Genomic DNA, 21,491 nt, shown 5'->3' with positions numbered 1-21,491 from the left:
ACCTACACTGAGAATGAATCACATACGCTGAGAATGAGCCACATACACTGAGAATGAGCCACCTACACTGAGAATGAATCACATACGCTGAGAATGAGCCACATACGTTGAGAATGAGCCACCTACACTGAGAATGAGTCACCTACGCTGAGAATGAGCCACATACGCTGAGAATGAGCCGCCTACACTGAGATTGAGCCACCTGCACTGAGAATGAGCCACCTACACTGAGATTGAGCCACCTACGCTGAGAATGAGCCACCTACGCTGCGAATGAGCCACCTATGCTGAGAATGAGCCACCTACAGTGAAAATGAGCCACTTACACTGAGAATGAGCCACCTACACTGAGATTGAGCCACCTACGCTGAGAAATAGCCACATACACTGAGAGTGAGCCACCTATGCTGAGAATGAGCCACCTACAGTGAAAATGAGCCACTTACACTGAGAATGAGCCACCTTCACTGAGATTGAGCCACCTACACTGAAAATGAGCCACCTACAATAAAAATAAGTCATATACACTGAGAATGAGCCACTAAGACTGAGAATGAGCCACCTATGCTGAGAATGAGCCACATCCACTGAGAATGAGTCACCTACAATGAGAATGAGCCACATACACTGAGAATGAGTCACCTACACTGAGAATGAGCCCCCTACACTGAGAATGCGCCACCTACACTGAGAATGCGCCACCTACACTGAGAATGAGCCACATACGCTGAGAATGAGCCACCTACGCTGAGAATGCGCCACCTACTCTGAGAATGAGCCACCTATGCTGAGAATGAGCCACCTACACTGAGAATGAGCCACCTACGCTGAGAATGAGCCCCCTACACTGAGAATGAGCCACTATGGCTGAGAATGAGCCACCTGCACTGAGAATGAGCCACCTACACTGAAAATGAGCCACCTACGCTGAGAATGAGCAACCTACACTGAGAATGAGCCACCTACGCTAAGAATGAGCCCCCTACACTGAGAATGAGCCACTATGGCTGAGAATGAGCCACCTGCACTGAGAATGAGCCACCTACACTGAGAATGAGCCACCTAATGAGCCACATAAATTGATAATGAGTCACCTACCCTGAGAATGAGCCACCTATCCTGAGAATGAGCCACCTACACTGAGAATGAGCCACCTACACTGAGAATGAGCCACATACGATGAGAATGAGCCGCCTACACTGAGAATGAGCCACCTGCACTGAGATTGAGCCACCTACACTGCGATTGAGCCAACTACGCTGAGATTGAGCCACCTATGCTGAGAATGAGCCACCTACGCTGCGAATGAGCCACCTATGCTGAGAATGAGCCACCTACAGTGAAAATGAGCCACTTACACTGAGAATGAGCCACCTACACTGAGATTGAGCCACCTACGCTGAGAATGAGCCACCTACAGTGAAAATGAGCCACTTACACTGAGAATGAGCCACCTTCACTGAGATTGAGCCACCTACACTGAGACTGAGCCACTATGGCTGAGAATGAGCCACCTGCACTGAGAATGAGCCACCTACACTGAGAATGAGCCACCTTCACTGAGATTGAGCCACCTACAAAGAAAATGAGCCACCTACAATAAAAATAAATCATTTACACTGAGAATGAGACACTAACACTGAGAATGAGCCACTAAGACTGAGAATGAGCCACCTACGCTGAGATTGAGCCACCTACGCTGAGAATGAGCCACCTACGCTGAGAATGAGCCCCCTACACTGAGAATGAGCCACTATGGCTGAGAATGAGCCACCTGCACTGAGAATGAGCCACCAACACTGAGAATGAGCCACCCACACTGAGAATGAGCCACATACACTGAGAGTGAGCCACCTACGCTGAGAATGAGCCACCTATGCTGGGAATGAGCCACCTACACTGAGAATGAGCCACTATGGCTGAGAATGAGCCACCTGCACTGAGAATGAGCCACCTACACTGAGAATGAGCCACCTAATGAGCCACATAAATTGATAATGAGTCACCTACCTTGAGAATGAGCCACCTATGCTGAGAATGAGCCACCTACACTGAGAATGAGCCACCTACACTGAGAATGAGCCACATACGGTGAGAATGAGCCACCTACACTGAGAATGAGCCACCTGCACTGAGAATGAGCCACCTGCACTGAGATTGAGCCACCTACACTGAGATTGAGCCACCTATGCTGAAAATGAGCCACCTACAGTGAAAATGAGCCACTGTGGGTGAGAATGAGCCACCTGCACTGAGAATGAGCCACCTACACTGAGAATGAGCCACCTACAATGAAAATAAGTTATTTACACTGAGAATGAGCCACTAAGACTGAGAATGAGCCACCTATGCTGAGAATGAGCCAACTACACTGAGATTGAGCCACCTACGCTGAGAATGAGCCACATACGATGAGAATGAGCCACTTACGATGAGAATGAGCCACCTGCACTGAGAATGAGCCACCTACACTGAGAATGAGCCACCTACAATGAGAATGAGCCACCTACACTGAGAATGAGTCACCTACAATGAGAATGAGCCACCTACACTGAGAATGAGCCACCTACACTGAGAATGAGCAACCTACAATAAGAATGAGCCACCTACACTGAGAATGAGCCACATACACTGGGAATGAGCCACCTACACTGAGAATGAGCCACCTACAATGATAATGAGCCACCTACACTGAGAATGAGTCACCTACAATGAGAATGAGCCACATACACTAAGAATGAGCCACCTACACTGAGAATGAGCCACCTACAGTGAAAATGAGCCACTATGGCTGAGAATGAGCCACCTGCACTGAGAATGAGCCACCTACACTGAGAATGAGCCACCTAATGAGCCACATAAATTGATAATGAGACACCTACCCTGAGAATGAGCCACCTATGCTGAGAATGAGCCACCTACACTGAGAATGAGCCACTATGGCTGAGAATGAGCCACCTGCACTGAGAATGAGCCACCTAAACTGAAAATGAGCCACCTACGCTGAGAATGAGCCACCTACACTGAGAATGAGCCACCTACGCTGAGAATGAGCCCCCTACACTGAGAATGAGCCACTATGGCTGAGAATGAGCCACCTGCACTGAGAATGAGCCACCTACACTGAGAATGAGCCACCTAATGAGCCACATAAATTGATAATGAGTCACCTACCCTGAGAATGAGCCACCTATCCTGAGAATGAGCCACCTACACTGAGAATGAGCCACCTACACTGAGAATGAGCCACATACGATGAGAATGAGCCGCCTACACTGAGAATGAGCCACCTGCACTGAGATTGAGCCACCTACACTGCGATTGAGCCAACTACGCTGAGATTGAGCCACCTATGCTGAGAATGAGCCACCTACGCTGCGAATGAGCCACCTATGCTGAGAATGAGCCACCTACAGTGAAAATGAGCCACTTACACTGAGAATGAGCCACCTACACTGAGATTGAGCCACCTACGCTGAGAATGAGCCACCTACAGTGAAAATGAGCCACTTACACTGAGAATGAGCCACCTTCACTGAGATTGAGCCACCTACACTGAGACTGAGCCACTATGGCTGAGAATGAGCCACCTGCACTGAGAATGAGCCACCTACACTGAGAATGAGCCACCTTCACTGAGATTGAGCCACCTACAAAGAAAATGAGCCACCTACAATAAAAATAAATCATTTACACTGAGAATGAGACACTAACACTGAGAATGAGCCACTAAGACTGAGAATGAGCCACCTACGCTGAGATTGAGCCACCTACGCTGAGAATGAGCCACCTACGCTGAGAATGAGCCCCCTACACTGAGAATGAGCCACTATGGCTGAGAATGAGCCACCTGCACTGAGAATGAGCCACCAACACTGAGAATGAGCCACCCACACTGAGAATGAGCCACATACACTGAGAGTGAGCCACCTACGCTGAGAATGAGCCACCTATGCTGGGAATGAGCCACCTACACTGAGAATGAGCCACTATGGCTGAGAATGAGCCACCTGCACTGAGAATGAGCCACCTACACTGAGAATGAGCCACCTAATGAGCCACATAAATTGATAATGAGTCACCTACCTTGAGAATGAGCCACCTATGCTGAGAATGAGCCACCTACACTGAGAATGAGCCACCTACACTGAGAATGAGCCACATACGGTGAGAATGAGCCACCTACACTGAGAATGAGCCACCTGCACTGAGAATGAGCCACCTGCACTGAGATTGAGCCACCTACACTGAGATTGAGCCACCTATGCTGAAAATGAGCCACCTACAGTGAAAATGAGCCACTGTGGGTGAGAATGAGCCACCTGCACTGAGAATGAGCCACCTACACTGAGAATGAGCCACCTACAATGAAAATAAGTTATTTACACTGAGAATGAGCCACTAAGACTGAGAATGAGCCACCTATGCTGAGAATGAGCCAACTACACTGAGATTGAGCCACCTACGCTGAGAATGAGCCACATACGATGAGAATGAGCCACTTACGATGAGAATGAGCCACCTGCACTGAGAATGAGCCACCTACACTGAGAATGAGCCACCTACAATGAGAATGAGCCACCTACACTGAGAATGAGTCACCTACAATGAGAATGAGCCACCTACACTGAGAATGAGCCACCTACACTGAGAATGAGCAACCTACAATAAGAATGAGCCACCTACACTGAGAATGAGCCACATACACTGGGAATGAGCCACCTACACTGAGAATGAGCCACCTACAATGATAATGAGCCACCTACACTGAGAATGAGTCACCTACAATGAGAATGAGCCACATACACTAAGAATGAGCCACCTACACTGAGAATGAGCCACCTACAGTGAAAATGAGCCACTATGGCTGAGAATGAGCCACCTGCACTGAGAATGAGCCACCTACACTGAGAATGAGCCACCTAATGAGCCACATAAATTGATAATGAGACACCTACCCTGAGAATGAGCCACCTATGCTGAGAATGAGCCACCTACACTGAGAATGAGCCACTATGGCTGAGAATGAGCCACCTGCACTGAGAATGAGCCACCTAAACTGAAAATGAGCCACCTACGCTGAGAATGAGCCACCTACACTGAGAATGAGCCACCTACGCTGAGAATGAGCCCCCTACACTGAGAATGAGCCACTATGGCTGAGAATGAGCCACCTGCACTGAGAATGAGCCACCTACACTGAGAATGAGCCACCTAATGAGCCACATAAATTGATAATGTCACCTGCCCTGAGAATGAGCCACCTATGCTGAGAATGAGCCACCTACGCTGCGATTGAGCCACCTATGCTGAGAATGAGCCACCTACAGTGAAAATGAGCCACTTACACTGAGAATGAGCCACCTACACTGAGATTGAGCCACCTACACTGAGACTGAGCCACTATGGCTGAGACTGAGCCACCTGCACTGAGAATGAGCCACCTACACTGAGAATGAGCCACCTTCACTGAGATTGAGCCACCTACACTGAAAATGAGCCACCTACAATAAAAATAAGTCATTTACACTGAGAATGAGCCACTAACACTGAGAATGAGCCACTAAGACTGAGAATGAGCCACCTACGCTGAGAATGAGCCACTATGGCTGAGAATGAGACACCTGCACTGAGAATGAGCCACCTACACTGAGAATGAGCCACATACACTGAGAATGAGCCACCTACACTGAGAATGAGCCACCTACGCTGAGAATGAGCCACCTACACTGAAAATGAGCCACTATGGCTGAGAATGAGCCACCTGCACTGAGAATGAGCCACCAACACTGAGAATGAGCCACATACACTGAGAATGAGCCACCTACGCTGAGAAAGAGCCACCTACACTGAAAATGAGCCACTATGGCTGAGAATGAGCCACCTGCACTGAGAATGAGCCACCTATACTGAGAATGAGCCACCTAATGAGCCACATAAATTGATAATGAGTCACCTACCCTGGGAATGAGCCACCTATGCTGAGATTGAGCCACATACACTGAGAATGAGCCACCTACACTGAGAATGAGCCGCCTACACTGAGAATGAGCCACCTGCACTGAGAATGAGCCACCTGCATTGAGATTGAGCCACCTACACTGAGAATGAGCCACCTACAGTGAAAATGAGCCACTATGGGTGAGAATGAGCCACCTGCACTGAGAATGAGCCACCTACACTGAAAATGAGCCACCTACAATGAAAATAAGTTATTTACACTGAGAATGAGCCACTAAGACTGAGAATGAGCCACCTATGCTGAGAATGAGCCAACTACACTGAGAATGAGCCACCTACGCTGAGAATGAGCCACATACAATGAGAATGAGCCACCTACACTGAGAATGAGCCACCCACAATGAGAATGAGCCACCTACACTGAGAATGAGTCACCTACAATGAGAATGAGCCACCTACACTGAGAATGAGCCACCTACACTGAGAATGAGCCACCTACAATGAGAATGAGCCACCTACACTGAGAATGACCCACCTACAATGAGAATGAGCCACCTACACTGAGAATGAGTCACCTACAAGGAGAATGAGCCACATACACTGAGAATGAGCCACCTACACTGAGAATGAGCCACCTACAGTGAAAATGAGCCACTATGGCTGAGAGTGAGCCACCTGCACTGAGAATGAGCCACCTACACTGAGAATGAGCCACCTACAATGAAAATAAGTCATTTACACTGAGAATGAGCCACTAAGACTGAGAGTGAGCCACCTATGCTGAGAATGAGCCAACTACACTGAGAATGAGCCACCTACACTGAGAATGAGTCACCTACAATGAGAATGAGCCACATACGATGAGAATGAGCCACCTACGCTGAGAATGAGCCACATACGATGAGAATGAGCCACCTACGCTGAGAATGAGCCACCTACACTGAGAATGAGCCACCTACTCTGAGAATGAGCCCCCTACACTGAGAATGAGCCACTATGGCTGAGAATGAGCCACCTGCACTGAGAATGAGCCACCTACACTGAGAATGAGCCACCTAATGAGCCACATAAATTGATAATGATTCACCTACCCTGAGAATGAGCCACCTATGCTGAGAATGAGCCACCTACACTGAGAATGAGCCACCAACACTGAGAATGAGCCACATACGATGAGAATGAGCCGCCTACTCTGAGAATGAGCCATCTGCACTGAGAATGAGCCACCTACACTGAGATTGAGCCACCTACGCTGAGAATGAGCCACCCATAAGCTGAGAATGAGCCACCTACGCTGCGAATGAGCCACCTACAGTGAAAAGGAGCCACTTACACTGAGAATGAGCCACCTACACTGAGATTGAGCCACCTACGCTGAGAATGAGCCACCTTCACTGAGATTGAGCCACCTACTCTGAGACTGAGCCACTATGGCTGAGAGTGAGCCACCTGCACTGAGAATGAGCCACCTACACTGAGAATGAGCCACCTTCACTGAGATTGAGCCACCTACACTGAAAATGAGCCACCTACAATAAAAATAAGTCATTTACACTGAGAATGAGCCACTAAGACTGAGAATGAGCCAATAAGAATGAGAATGAGCCACCTACGCTGAGATTGAGCCACCTACGCTGAGAATGAGCCACCTACGCTGAGAATGAGTCACCTATGCTGAGAATGAGCCCCCTACACTGAGAATGAGCCACTATGGCTGAGAATGAGCCACCTGCACTGAGAATGAGCCACCTACACTGAGAATGAGCCACATACACTGGGAATGAGCCACCTACGCTGAGAATGAGCCACCTGCATTGAGATTGAGCCACCTACACTGAGATTGTGCCACCTATGCTGAGAATGAGCCACCTACAGTGAAAATGAGCCACTATGGGTGAGAATGAGCCACCTGCACTGAGAATGAGCCACCTACACTGAAAATGAGCCACCTACAATGAAAATAAGTTATTTACACTGAGAATGAGCCACTAAGACTGAGAATGAGCCACCTATGCTGAGAATGAGCCAACTACACTGAGAATGAGCCACCTACGCTGAGAATGAGCCACATACAATGAGAATGAGCCACCTACACTGAGAATGAGCCACCCACAATGAGAATGAGCCACATACAATGAGAATGAGCCACCTACACTGAGAATGAGTCACCTACAATGAGAATGAGCCACCTACACTGAGAATGAGCCACCTACACTGAGAATGAGCCACCTACAATGAGAATGAGCCACCTACACTGAGAATGAGCCACCTACAATGAGAATGAGCCACCTACACTGAGAATGAGTCACCTACAAGGAGAATGAGCCACATACACTGAGAATGAGCCACCTACAGTGAAAATGAGCAACTATGGCTGAGAGTGAGCCACCTGCACTGAGAATGAGCCACCTACACTGAGAATGAGCCACCTACAATGAAAATAAGTCATTTACACTGAGAATGAGCCACTAAGACTGAGAATGAGCCACCTATGCTGAGAATGAGCCAACTACACTGAGAATGAGTGACCTACGCTGAGAATGAGCCACAAACGATGAGAATGAGCCACATACGATGAGAATGAGCCACCTACACTGAGAATGAGCCACCTACAATGAGAATGAGCCACCTACACTGAGAATGAGTCACCTACAATGAGAATGAGCCACATACGATGAGAATGAGCCACCTACGCTGAGAATGAGCCACATACGATGAGAATGAGCCACCTACGCTGAGAATGAGCCACCTACGCTGCGAATGAGCCACCTATGCTGAGAATGAGCCACCTACAGTGAAAATGAGCCACTTACACTGAGAATGAGCCACCTACACTGAGATTGAGCCACCTACGCTGAGAATGAGCCACCTACAGTGAAAATGAGCCACTTACACTGAGAATGAGCCACCTTCACTGAGATTGAGCCACCTACACTGAGACTGAGCCACTATGGCTGAGAATGAGCCACCTGCACTGAGAATGAGCCACCTACACTGAGAATGAGCCACCTTCACTGAGATTGAGCCACCTACAAAGAAAATGAGCCACCTACAATAAAAATAAATCATTTACACTGAGAATGAGACACTAACACTGAGAATGAGCCACTAAGACTGAGAATGAGCCACCTACGCTGAGATTGAGCCACCTACGCTGAGAATGAGCCACCTACGCTGAGAATGAGCCCCCTACACTGAGAATGAGCCACTATGGCTGAGAATGAGCCACCTGCACTGAGAATGAGCCACCAACACTGAGAATGAGCCACCCACACTGAGAATGAGCCACATACACTGAGAGTGAGCCACCTACGCTGAGAATGAGCCACCTATGCTGGGAATGAGCCACCTACACTGAGAATGAGCCACTATGGCTGAGAATGAGCCACCTGCACTGAGAATGAGCCACCTACACTGAGAATGAGCCACCTAATGAGCCACATAAATTGATAATGAGTCACCTACCTTGAGAATGAGCCACCTATGCTGAGAATGAGCCACCTACACTGAGAATGAGCCACCTACACTGAGAATGAGCCACATACGGTGAGAATGAGCCACCTACACTGAGAATGAGCCACCTGCACTGAGAATGAGCCACCTGCACTGAGATTGAGCCACCTACACTGAGATTGAGCCACCTATGCTGAAAATGAGCCACCTACAGTGAAAATGAGCCACTGTGGGTGAGAATGAGCCACCTGCACTGAGAATGAGCCACCTACACTGAGAATGAGCCACCTACAATGAAAATAAGTTATTTACACTGAGAATGAGCCACTAAGACTGAGAATGAGCCACCTATGCTGAGAATGAGCCAACTACACTGAGATTGAGCCACCTACGCTGAGAATGAGCCACATACGATGAGAATGAGCCACTTACGATGAGAATGAGCCACCTGCACTGAGAATGAGCCACCTACACTGAGAATGAGCCACCTACAATGAGAATGAGCCACCTACACTGAGAATGAGTCACCTACAATGAGAATGAGCCACCTACACTGAGAATGAGCCACCTACACTGAGAATGAGCAACCTACAATAAGAATGAGCCACCTACACTGAGAATGAGCCACATACACTGGGAATGAGCCACCTACACTGAGAATGAGCCACCTACAATGATAATGAGCCACCTACACTGAGAATGAGTCACCTACAATGAGAATGAGCCACATACACTAAGAATGAGCCACCTACACTGAGAATGAGCCACCTACAGTGAAAATGAGCCACTATGGCTGAGAATGAGCCACCTGCACTGAGAATGAGCCACCTACACTGAGAATGAGCCACCTAATGAGCCACATAAATTGATAATGAGACACCTACCCTGAGAATGAGCCACCTATGCTGAGAATGAGCCACCTACACTGAGAATGAGCCACTATGGCTGAGAATGAGCCACCTGCACTGAGAATGAGCCACCTAAACTGAAAATGAGCCACCTACGCTGAGAATGAGCCACCTACACTGAGAATGAGCCACCTACGCTGAGAATGAGCCCCCTACACTGAGAATGAGCCACTATGGCTGAGAATGAGCCACCTGCACTGAGAATGAGCCACCTACACTGAGAATGAGCCACCTAATGAGCCACATAAATTGATAATGTCACCTGCCCTGAGAATGAGCCACCTATGCTGAGAATGAGCCACCTACGCTGCGATTGAGCCACCTATGCTGAGAATGAGCCACCTACAGTGAAAATGAGCCACTTACACTGAGAATGAGCCACCTACACTGAGATTGAGCCACCTACACTGAGACTGAGCCACTATGGCTGAGACTGAGCCACCTGCACTGAGAATGAGCCACCTACACTGAGAATGAGCCACCTTCACTGAGATTGAGCCACCTACACTGAAAATGAGCCACCTACAATAAAAATAAGTCATTTACACTGAGAATGAGCCACTAACACTGAGAATGAGCCACTAAGACTGAGAATGAGCCACCTACGCTGAGAATGAGCCACTATGGCTGAGAATGAGACACCTACACTGAGAATGAGCCACTATGGCTGAGAATGAGACACCTGTACTGAGAATGAGCCACTATGGCTGAGAATGAGACACCTGCACTGAGAATGAGCCACCTACACTGAGAATGAGCCACATACACTGAGAATGAGCCACCTACACTGAGAATGAGCCACCTACACTGAAAATGAGCCACTATGGCTGAGAATGAGCCACCTGCACTGAGAATGAGCCACCAACACTGAGAATGAGCCACATACACTGAGAATGAGCCACCTACGCTGAGAAAGAGCCACCTACACTGAAAATGAGCCACTATGGCTGAGAATGAGCCACCTGCACTGAGAATGAGCCACCAACACTGAGAATGAGCCACATACACTGAGAATGAGCCACCTACGCTGAGAAAGAGCCACCTACACTGAAAATGAGCCACTATGGCTGAGAATGAGCCACCTGCACTGAGAATGAGCCACCTATACTGAGAATGAGCCACCTAATGAGCCACATAAATTGATAATGAGTCACCTACCCTGGGAATGAGCCACCTATGCTGAGATTGAGCCACATACACTGAGAATGAGCCACCTACACTGAGAATGAGCCGCCTACACGGAGAATGAGCCACATACGATGAGAATGAGCCGCCTACACTGAGAATGAGCCACCTGTACTGAGAATGAGCCACCTGCATTGAGATTGAGCCACCTACACTGAGAATGAGCCACCTACAGTGAAAATGAGCCACTATGGGTGAGAATGAGCCACCTGCACTGAGAATGAGCCACCTACACTGAAAATGAGCCACCTACAATGAAAATAAGTTATTTACACTGAGAATGAGCCACTAAGACTGAGAATGAGCCACCTATGCTGAGAATGAGCCAACTACACTGAGAATGAGCCACCTACGCTGAGAATGAGCCACATACAATGAGAATGAGCCACCTACACTGAGAATGAGCCACCCACAATGAGAATGAGCCACCTACACTGAGAATGAGTCACCTACAATGAGAATGAGCCACCTACACTGAGAATGAGCCACCTACAATGAGAATGAGCCACCTACACTGAGAATGAGCCACCTACACTGAGAATGAGCCACCTACAATGAGAATGAGCCACCTACACTGAGAATGACCCACCTACAATGAGAATGAGCCACCTACACTGAGAATGAGTCACCTACAAGGAGAATGAGCCACATACACTGAGAATGAGCCACCTACACTGAGAATGAGCCACCTACAGTGAAAATGAGCCACTATGGCTGAGAGTGAGCCACCTGCACTGAGAATGAGCCACCTACACTGAGAATGAGCCACCTACAATGAAAATAAGTCATTTACACTGAGAATGAGCCACTAAGACTGAGAGTGAGCCACCTACGCTGAGAATGAGCCACAAACGATGAGAATGAGCCACATACGATGAGAATGAGCCACCTACACTGAGAATGAGCCACCTACAATGAGAATGAGCCACCTACACTGAGAATGAGTCACCTACAATGAGAATGAGCCACATACGATGAGAATGAGCCACCTACGCTGAGAATGAGCCACATACGATGAGAATGAGCCACCTACGCTGAGAATGAGCCACCTACACTGAGAATGAGCCACCTACTCTGAGAATGAGCCCCCTACACTGAGAATGAGCCACTATGGCTGAGAATGAGCCACCTGCACTGAGAATGAGCCACCTACACTGAGAATGAGCCACCTAATGAGCCACATAAATTGATAATGATTCACCTACCCTGAGAATGAGCCACCTATGCTGAGAATGAGCCACCTACACTGAGAATGAGCCACCAACACTGAGAATGAGCCACATACGATGAGAATGAGCCGCCTACTCTGAGAATGAGCCATCTGCACTGAGAATGAGCCACCTACACTGAGATTGAGCCACCTACGCTGAGAATGAGCCACCCATAAGCTGAGAATGAGCCACCTACGCTGCGAATGAGCCACCTACAGTGAAAAGGAGCCACTTACACTGAGAATGAGCCACCTACACTGAGATTGAGCCACCTACGCTGAGAATGAGCCACCTTCACTGAGATTGAGCCACCTACTCTGAGACTGAGCCACTATGGCTGAGAGTGAGCCACCTGCACTGAGAATGAGCCACCTACACTGAGAATGAGCCACCTTCACTGAGATTGAGCCACCTACACTGAAAATGAGTCACCTATGCTGAGAATGAGCCCCCTACACTGAGAATGAGCCACTATGGCTGAGAATGAGCCACCTGCACTGAGAATGAGCCACCTACACTGAGAATGAGCCACATACACTGGGAATGAGCCACCTACGCTGAGAATGAGCCGCCTACACTGAGAATGAGCCACCTGCACTGAGAATGAGCCACCTGCATTGAGATTGAGCCACCTACACTGAGATTGTGCCACCTATGCTGAGAATGAGCCACCTACAGTGAAAATGAGCCACTATGGGTGAGAATGAGCCACCTGCACTGAGAATGAGCCACCTACACTGAAAATGAGCCACCTACAATGAAAATAAGTTATTTACACTGAGAATGAGCCACTAAGACTGAGAATGAGCCACCTATGCTGAGAATGAGCCAACTACACTGAGAATGAGCCACCTACGCTGAGAATGAGCCACATACAATGAGAATGAGCCACCTACACTGAGAATGAGCCACCCACAATGAGAATGAGCCACATACAATGAGAATGAGCCACCTACACTGAGAATGAGTCACCTACAATGAGAATGAGCCACCTACACTGAGAATGAGCCACCTACACTGAGAATGAGCCACCTACAATGAGAATGAGCCACCTACACTGAGAATGAGCCACCTACAATGAGAATGAGCCACCTACACTGAGAATGAGTCACCTACAAGGAGAATGAGCCACATACACTGAGAATGAGCCACCTACACTGAGAATGAGCCACCTACAGTGAAAATGAGCAACTATGGCTGAGAGTGAGCCACCTGCACTGAGAATGAGCCACCTACAATGAAAATAAGTCATTTACACTGAGAATGAGCCACTAAGACTGAGAATGAGCCACCTATGCTGAGAATGAGCCAACTACACTGAGAATGAGTGACCTACGCTGAGAATGAGCCACAAACGATGAGAATGAGCCACATACGATGAGAATGAGCCACCTACACTGAGAATGAGCCACCTACAATGAGAATGAGCCACCTACACTGAGAATGAGTCACCTACAATGAGAATGAGCCACATACGATGAGAATGAGCCACCTACGCTGAGAATGAGCCACATACGATGAGAATGAGCCACCTACGCTGAGAATGAGCCACCTACACTGAGAATGAGCCACCTACTCTGAGAATGAGCCCCCTACACTGAGAATGAGCCACTATGGCTGAGAATGAGCCACCTGCACTGAGAATGAGCCACCTACACTGAGAATGAGCCACCTAATGAGCCACATAAATTGATAATGATTCACCTACCCTGAGAATGAGCCACCTATGCTGAGAATGAGCCACCTACACTGAGAATGAGCCACCAACACTGAGAATGAGCCACATACGATGAGAATGAGCCGCCTACTCTGAGAATGAGCCACCTGCACTGAGAATGAGCCACCTACACTGAGATTGAGCCACCTACGCTGAGAATGAGCCACCCATAAGCTGAGAATGAGCCACCTACGCTGCGAATGAGCCACCTACAGTGAAAAGGAGCCACTTACACTGAGAATGAGCCACCTACACTGAGATTGAGCCACCTACGCTGAGAATGAGCCACCTTCACTGAGATTGAGCCACCTACTCTGAGACTGAGCCACTATGGCTGAGAGTGAGCCACCTGCACTGAGAATGAGCCACCTACACTGAGAATGAGCCACCTTCACTGAGATTGAGCCACCTACACTGAAAATGAGCCACCTACAATAAAAATAAGTCATTTACACTGAGAATGAGCCACTAAGACTGAGAATGAGCCAATAAGAATGAGAATGAGCCACCTACGCTGAGATTGAGCCACCTACGCTGAGAATGAGCCACCTACGCTGAGAATGAGTCACCTATGCTGAGAATGAGCCCCCTACACTGAGAATGAGCCACTATGGCTGAGAATGAACCACCTGCACTGAGAATGAGCCACCTACACTGAGAATGAGCCACATACACTGGGAATGAGCCACCTACGCTGAGAATGAGCCACCTACGCTGAGAATGAGCCACTATGGCTGAGAATGAGCCACCTGCACTGAGAATGAGCCACCTACACTGAGAATGAGCCATCTAATGAGCCACATAAATTGATAATGAGTCACCTACCCTGAGAATGAGCCACCTATGCTGAGAATGAGCCACCTACACTGAGAATGAGCCACCTACACTGAGAATGAGCCACCTAAGCTGAGAATGAGCCACATACGATGAGAATGAGCCGCCTACACTGAGAATGAGTCACCTACACTGAGAATGAGCCACCTACACTGAGAATGAGCCACGTACACTGAGAATGAATCACATACGCTGAGAATGAATCACATACACTGAGAATGAGCCACTAAGACGGAGAATGAGTCACCTACCCTGAGAATGAGCCACCTATGCTGAGAATGAGCCAACTACACTGAGAATGAGCCACCTACGCTGAGAATGAGCCACATACGATGAGAATGAGCCACATACGATGAGAATGAGCCACCTACACTGAGAATGAGCCACCTACAATGAGAATGAGCCACCTACACTGAGAATGAGTCACCTACAATGAGAATGAGCCACCTACACTGAGAATGAGCCACCTACAATGAGAATGAGCCACCTACACTGAGAATGAGCCACATACACTGAGAATGAGCCACCTACACTGAGAATGAGCCACCTACAATGAGAATGAGCCACCTACACTGAGAATGAGTCACCTACAATGAGAATGAGCCACATACACTGAGAATGAGCCACCTGCACTGAGAATGAGCCACCTACACTGAGAATGAGCCACCTACAATGAAAATAAGTCATTTACACTGAGAATGAGCCACTAAGACTGAGAATGAGCCACCTATGCTGAGAATGAGCCAACAACACTGAGAATGAGCCACCTACAATGAGAATGAGCCACCTACACTGAGAATGAGCCACCTACGCTGAGAATGAGCCACCTACACTGAGAATGAACCACCTACGCTGAGAATGAGCCCCCTACACTGAGAATGAGCCACTATGGCTGAGAATGAGCCACCTGCACAGAGAATGAGCCACCTACACTGAGAATGAGCCACCTTCGCTGAGAATGAGCCACCTACACTGAGAATGAGCCACCTACGCTGAGAATGAGCCCCCTACACTGAGAATGAGCCACTATGGCTGAGAATGAGCCACCTGCACGGAGAATGAGCCACCTACACTGAGAATGAGCCACCTAATGAGCCACATAAATTGATAATGAGTCACCTACCCTGAGAATGAGCCACCTACACTGAGAATGAGCCACTTACACTGAGAACGAGCCACATACGCTGAGAATGAGCCACCTATAATGAGAACGAGCCACCTACACTGAGAATGAGCCACCTACACTGAGAATGAGCCACATACGATGAGAATGAGCCGCCTACACTGAGAATGAGCCACCTACACTGAGAATGAGCCACCTACACTGAGAATGAATCACATACGCTGAGAATGAGCCACCTACACTGAGAATGAGCCACCTACACTGAGAATGAGCCACCTACACTGAGAACGAGCCACATATGCTGAGAATGAGCCACCTATAATGAGAACGAGCCACCTACACTGAGAATGAGCCTCCTACACTGAGAACAAGCCACCTACACTGAGAATGAGCCACCTACACTGAGAATGAGCCACCTACACTGACAATGAGCCACATACAATGAGAATGAGCCGCCTACACTGAGAATGAGCCACCTACACTGAGAATGAGCCACCTACGCTGAGAATGAGCCACCTACACTGAGAATGAGCCACCTACGCTGAGAATGAGCCCCCTACACTGAGAATGAGCCACTATGGCTGAGAATGAGCCACCTGCACTGAGAATGAGCCACCTACACTGAGAATGAGCCACCTAATGAGCCACATAAATTGATAATGAGTCACCTACCCTGAGAATGAGCCACCTACACTGAGAATGAGCCACCTACACTGAGAATGAGCCACCTACACTGAGAACGAGCCACATACCCTGAGAATGAGCCACCTATAATGAGAACGAGCCACCTACACTGAGAATGAGCCACCTACACTGAGAACAAGCCACCTACACTGCGAATGAGCCACCTACACTGAGAATGATCCACCTACACTGACAATGAGCCACATACACTGAGAATGAATCACATACGCTGAGAATGAGCCACCTACACTGAGAATGAGCCACCTACACTGAGAATGAGCCACCTACACTGACAATGAGCCACATACGATGAGAATGAGCCGCCTACACTGAGAATGAGCCACCTACACTGAGAATGAGCCACCTACACTGAGAATAAATCACCTACACTAAGAATGAGCCACATACGATGAGAATGAATCACATACGCTGAGAATGAGCCACATACGCTGAGAATGAGTCACCTACGCTGAGAATGAGCCACATACGCTGAGAATGAGCAACATACGCTGAGAATGAGCCACCTGCACTGACAATGAGCCACCTACACTGAGAATGAGTCACCTACAATGAGAATGAGCCACATACACTGAGAATGAGCCACCTGCACTGAGAATGAGCCACCTACACTGAGAATGAGCCACCTACAATGAAAATAAGTCATTTACACTGAGAATGAGCCACTAAGACTGAGAATGAGCCACCTATGCTGAGAATGAGCCAACAACACTGAGAATGAGCCACCTACAATGAGAATGAGCCACCTACACTGAGAATGAGCCACCTACGCTGAGAATGAGCCACCTACACTGAGAATGAACCACCTACGCTGAGAATGAGCCCCCTACACTGAGAATGAGCCACTATGGCTGAGAATGAGCCACCTGCACAGAGAATGAGCCACCTACACTGAGAATGAGCCACCTTCGCTGAGAATGAGCCACCTACACTGAGAATGAGCCACCTACGCTGAGAATGAGCCCCCTACACTGAGAATGAGCCACTATGGCTGAGAATGAGCCACCTGCACGGAGAATGAGCCACCTACACTGAGAATGAGCCACCTAATGAGCCACATAAATTGATAATGAGTCACCTACCCTGAGAATGAGCCACCTACACTGAGAATGAGCCACTTACACTGAGAACGAGCCACATACGCTGAGAATGAGCCACCTATAATGAGAACGAGCCACCTACACTGAGAATGAGCCACCTACACTGAGAATGAGCCACATACGATGAGAATGAGCCGCCTACACTGAGAATGAGCCACCTACACTGAGAATGAGCCACCTACACTGAGAATGAATCACATACGCTGAGAATGAGCCACCTACACTGAGAATGAGCCACCTACACTGAGAATGAGCCACCTACACTGAGAACGAGCCACATATGCTGAGAATGAGCCACCTATAATGAGAACGAGCCACCTACACTGAGAATGAGCCTCCTACACTGAGAACAAGCCACCTACACTGAGAATGAGCCACCTACACTGAGAATGAGCCACCTACACTGACAATGAGCCACATACAATGAGAATGAGCCGCCTACACTGAGAATGAGCCACCTACACTGAGAATGAGCCACCTACGCTGAGAATGAGCCACCTACACTGAGAATGAGCCACCTACGCTGAGAATGAGCCCCCTACACTGAGAATGAGCCACTATGGCTGAGAATGAGCCACCTGCACTGAGAATGAGCCACCTACACTGAGAATGAGCCACCTAATGAGCCACATAAATTGATAATGAGTCACCTACCCTGAGAATGAGCCACCTACACTGAGAATGAGCCACCTACACTGAGAATGAGCCACCTACACTGAGAACGAGCCACATACCCTGAGAATGAGCCACCTATAATGAGAACGAGCCACCTACACTGAGAATGAGCCACCTACACTGAGAACAAGCCACCTACACTGCGAATGAGCCACCTACACTGAGAATGATCCACCTACACTGACAATGAGCCACATACACTGAGAATGAATCACATACGCTGAGAATGAGCCACCTACACTGAGAATGAGCCACCTACACTGAGAATGAGCCACCTACACTGACAATGAGCCACATACGATGAGAATGAGCCGCCTACACTGAGAATGAGCCACCTACACTGAGAATGAGCCACCTACACTGAGAATAAATCACCTACACTAAGAATGAGCCACATACGATGAGAATGAATCACATACGCTGAGAATGAGCCACATACGCTGAGAATGAGTCACCTACGCTGAGAATGAGCCACATACGCTGAGAATGAGCAACATACGCTGAGAATGAGCCACTTACACTGAGAATAAATCACCTACACTGAGAATGAGCCACCTACACTGAGAATGAGCCACTTACACTGAGAATAAATCACCTACACTGAGAATGAGCCACCTACACTGAGATTGAGCCACCTGCACTGAGAATGAGCCACCTACACTGAGATTGAGCCACCTACACTGAGATTGAGCCACCTACGCTGAGATTGAGCCACCTATGCTGAGAATGAGCCACCTACGCTGCAAATGAGCCACCTATGCTGAGAATGAGCCACCTACAGTGAAAATGAGCCACTTACACTGAGAATGAGCCACCTTCACTGAGATTGAGCCACCTTCACTGAGACTGAGCCACCTACACTGAAAATGAGCCACCTAAAATAAAAATAAGTCATTTACACTGAGAATGAGCCACTAAGACTGAGAATGAGCCACCTATGCTGAGAATGAGCCACCTACGCTGAGAGTGAGTCACACACACTGAGAATGAGCCACATACGATGAGAATGAGCCACCTACACTGAGAATGAGTCATCTACAATGAGAATGAGCCACCTACACTGAGAATGAGCCACATACACTGAGAATGAGTCACATACGCTGAGAATGAGCCACCTACAATGAGAATGAGCCACATACACTGAGAATGAGTCACATACGCTGAGAATGAGCCACATACGATGAGAATGAGTCACCTACACTGAGAATAAATCACCTACACTGAGAATGAGCCACCTACACTGAGAATGAGCCACCTACCCTCAGAATGAGCCACCTACACTGAGAATGAGCCACCTACACTGAGAATGAGCCACCTACCCTCAGAATGAGCCACCTACACTCAGAATGAGACACCTACACTGAGAATGAGCCACCTACCCTCAGAATGAGCCAACAACACTGAGAATGAGCCACCTTTGCTGAGAATGAGCCACCTGCAGTGAGAATGAGCCACCTACACTGAGAATGAGCCATCTACACTGAGATTGAGCCACCTACACTGAGAATAAGTTACCTACACTGAGAATGAGCCTCCTAATGAGCCACCTATGCTGAGAATGAGCCACCTACAATGAAAATAAGTCACCTACGCTGAGAATGAGCCACCTAATGAGCCACCTACGCTGAGAATGAGCCACCTAATGAGCCACCTACACTGAGAATGAGCCACCTATGCTGAGAATGAGCCACCTAAATGCCACTAACTTGTTTCAGGGACTGGCTCTCTAAATATACTTCATGAAACTAGGTGCAGCGGGTGGGCCTGTGTCTATTTCCGCTGTTCAGGGCTGAGGAAGTCTTGGGCGCATGACCCACCAGACTCAACCACTCGTCTGCTAATCTCCTGTTATTCACCAACCTCTCCTGGTCTAATAATAAAATGAACACACCGAGATATATCTTCATCCAAGTCTGAGATACTCTCATACTTTTCAGCACACCCTCCATCTACTACCTTCAGCCACCTCACATCTAGGGTATGTTTACTCAACTGAGAGTTTTTTGAAGTGTAGATGTTGCCCATAGCAACCAATCAGATTCTACTTAACATTTAACTAGCACCTTCTAGAAGATAATAGCTAGAATCTGATTGGTTGCTATGGGCAACATCTACACTTCTAAAAACCCGCACTCTAGTAAATTTACCCCCTAGTGTCCTCCTACCTCTTCTTGGGCTCCTCTTCTTTCTGTCTCCACTCCACCCGACTCTTCCTGTACAGCAGATTCATGGCTCCAGCCTTTTCTGTCCCAAGAAACGTCACAGTGTCAGAGGAGCTGGGGGTCATCTTCTGGAGTCTGACCTCTAGACCCCCGTGCAGGTGGACACTGTGTGAGACATAACAGGACACATCAATCTCAGGTTGATGTTTATGAGCTTCAGGGCAGGTCTCATGCAGAAACAGTGCAATGACTACTTCTACTGTACTGGTATCGTTGTGACTCCAACGATACCAGTCAGCAGCTACGAACAACACTAGATGTGAAGTGGGCACATTTACAGTTCACATTACATTTACAGTTGTGCGCTATTCAACGGGCAGAACATACGATTTCAGAGACCGTCACATCCAAAAATCGCAAGATGCGGGTGCACACCCATTCGCATCTTTGGAACAGTGTA

The 21,491-nt window shown here is 48.3% G+C and overlaps 1 protein-coding gene across 1 annotated transcript in view; it reads right to left on the bottom strand.

Annotated features, from left to right (window-relative positions):
* NYAP1 (neuronal tyrosine phosphorylated phosphoinositide-3-kinase adaptor 1) overlaps nt 1-21,174 on the bottom strand; it is a 67,900-nt gene extending 46,726 nt beyond the window's left edge. The window contains exon 1 of the mRNA XM_088466321.1: nt 21,035-21,174. Coding sequence (XP_088322447.1) covers nt 21,035-21,156 — 122 coding nt within the window. The 5' untranslated portion in view covers nt 21,157-21,174. The remainder of the gene's footprint in view (nt 1-21,034) is intronic.
* Between the last annotated feature and the right edge of the window lie 317 nt (nt 21,175-21,491).

Source organism: Taudactylus pleione, unplaced genomic scaffold (assembly GCF_031769625.1).
Source record: "Taudactylus pleione unplaced genomic scaffold, aTauple2 ptg002782l, whole genome shotgun sequence".
NCBI lineage: Eukaryota > Metazoa > Chordata > Amphibia > Anura > Myobatrachidae > Taudactylus > Taudactylus pleione.
The sequence above is the reverse complement of the archived record's forward strand: the minus strand, read 5'-3'. Positions and strand labels throughout refer to the sequence as shown.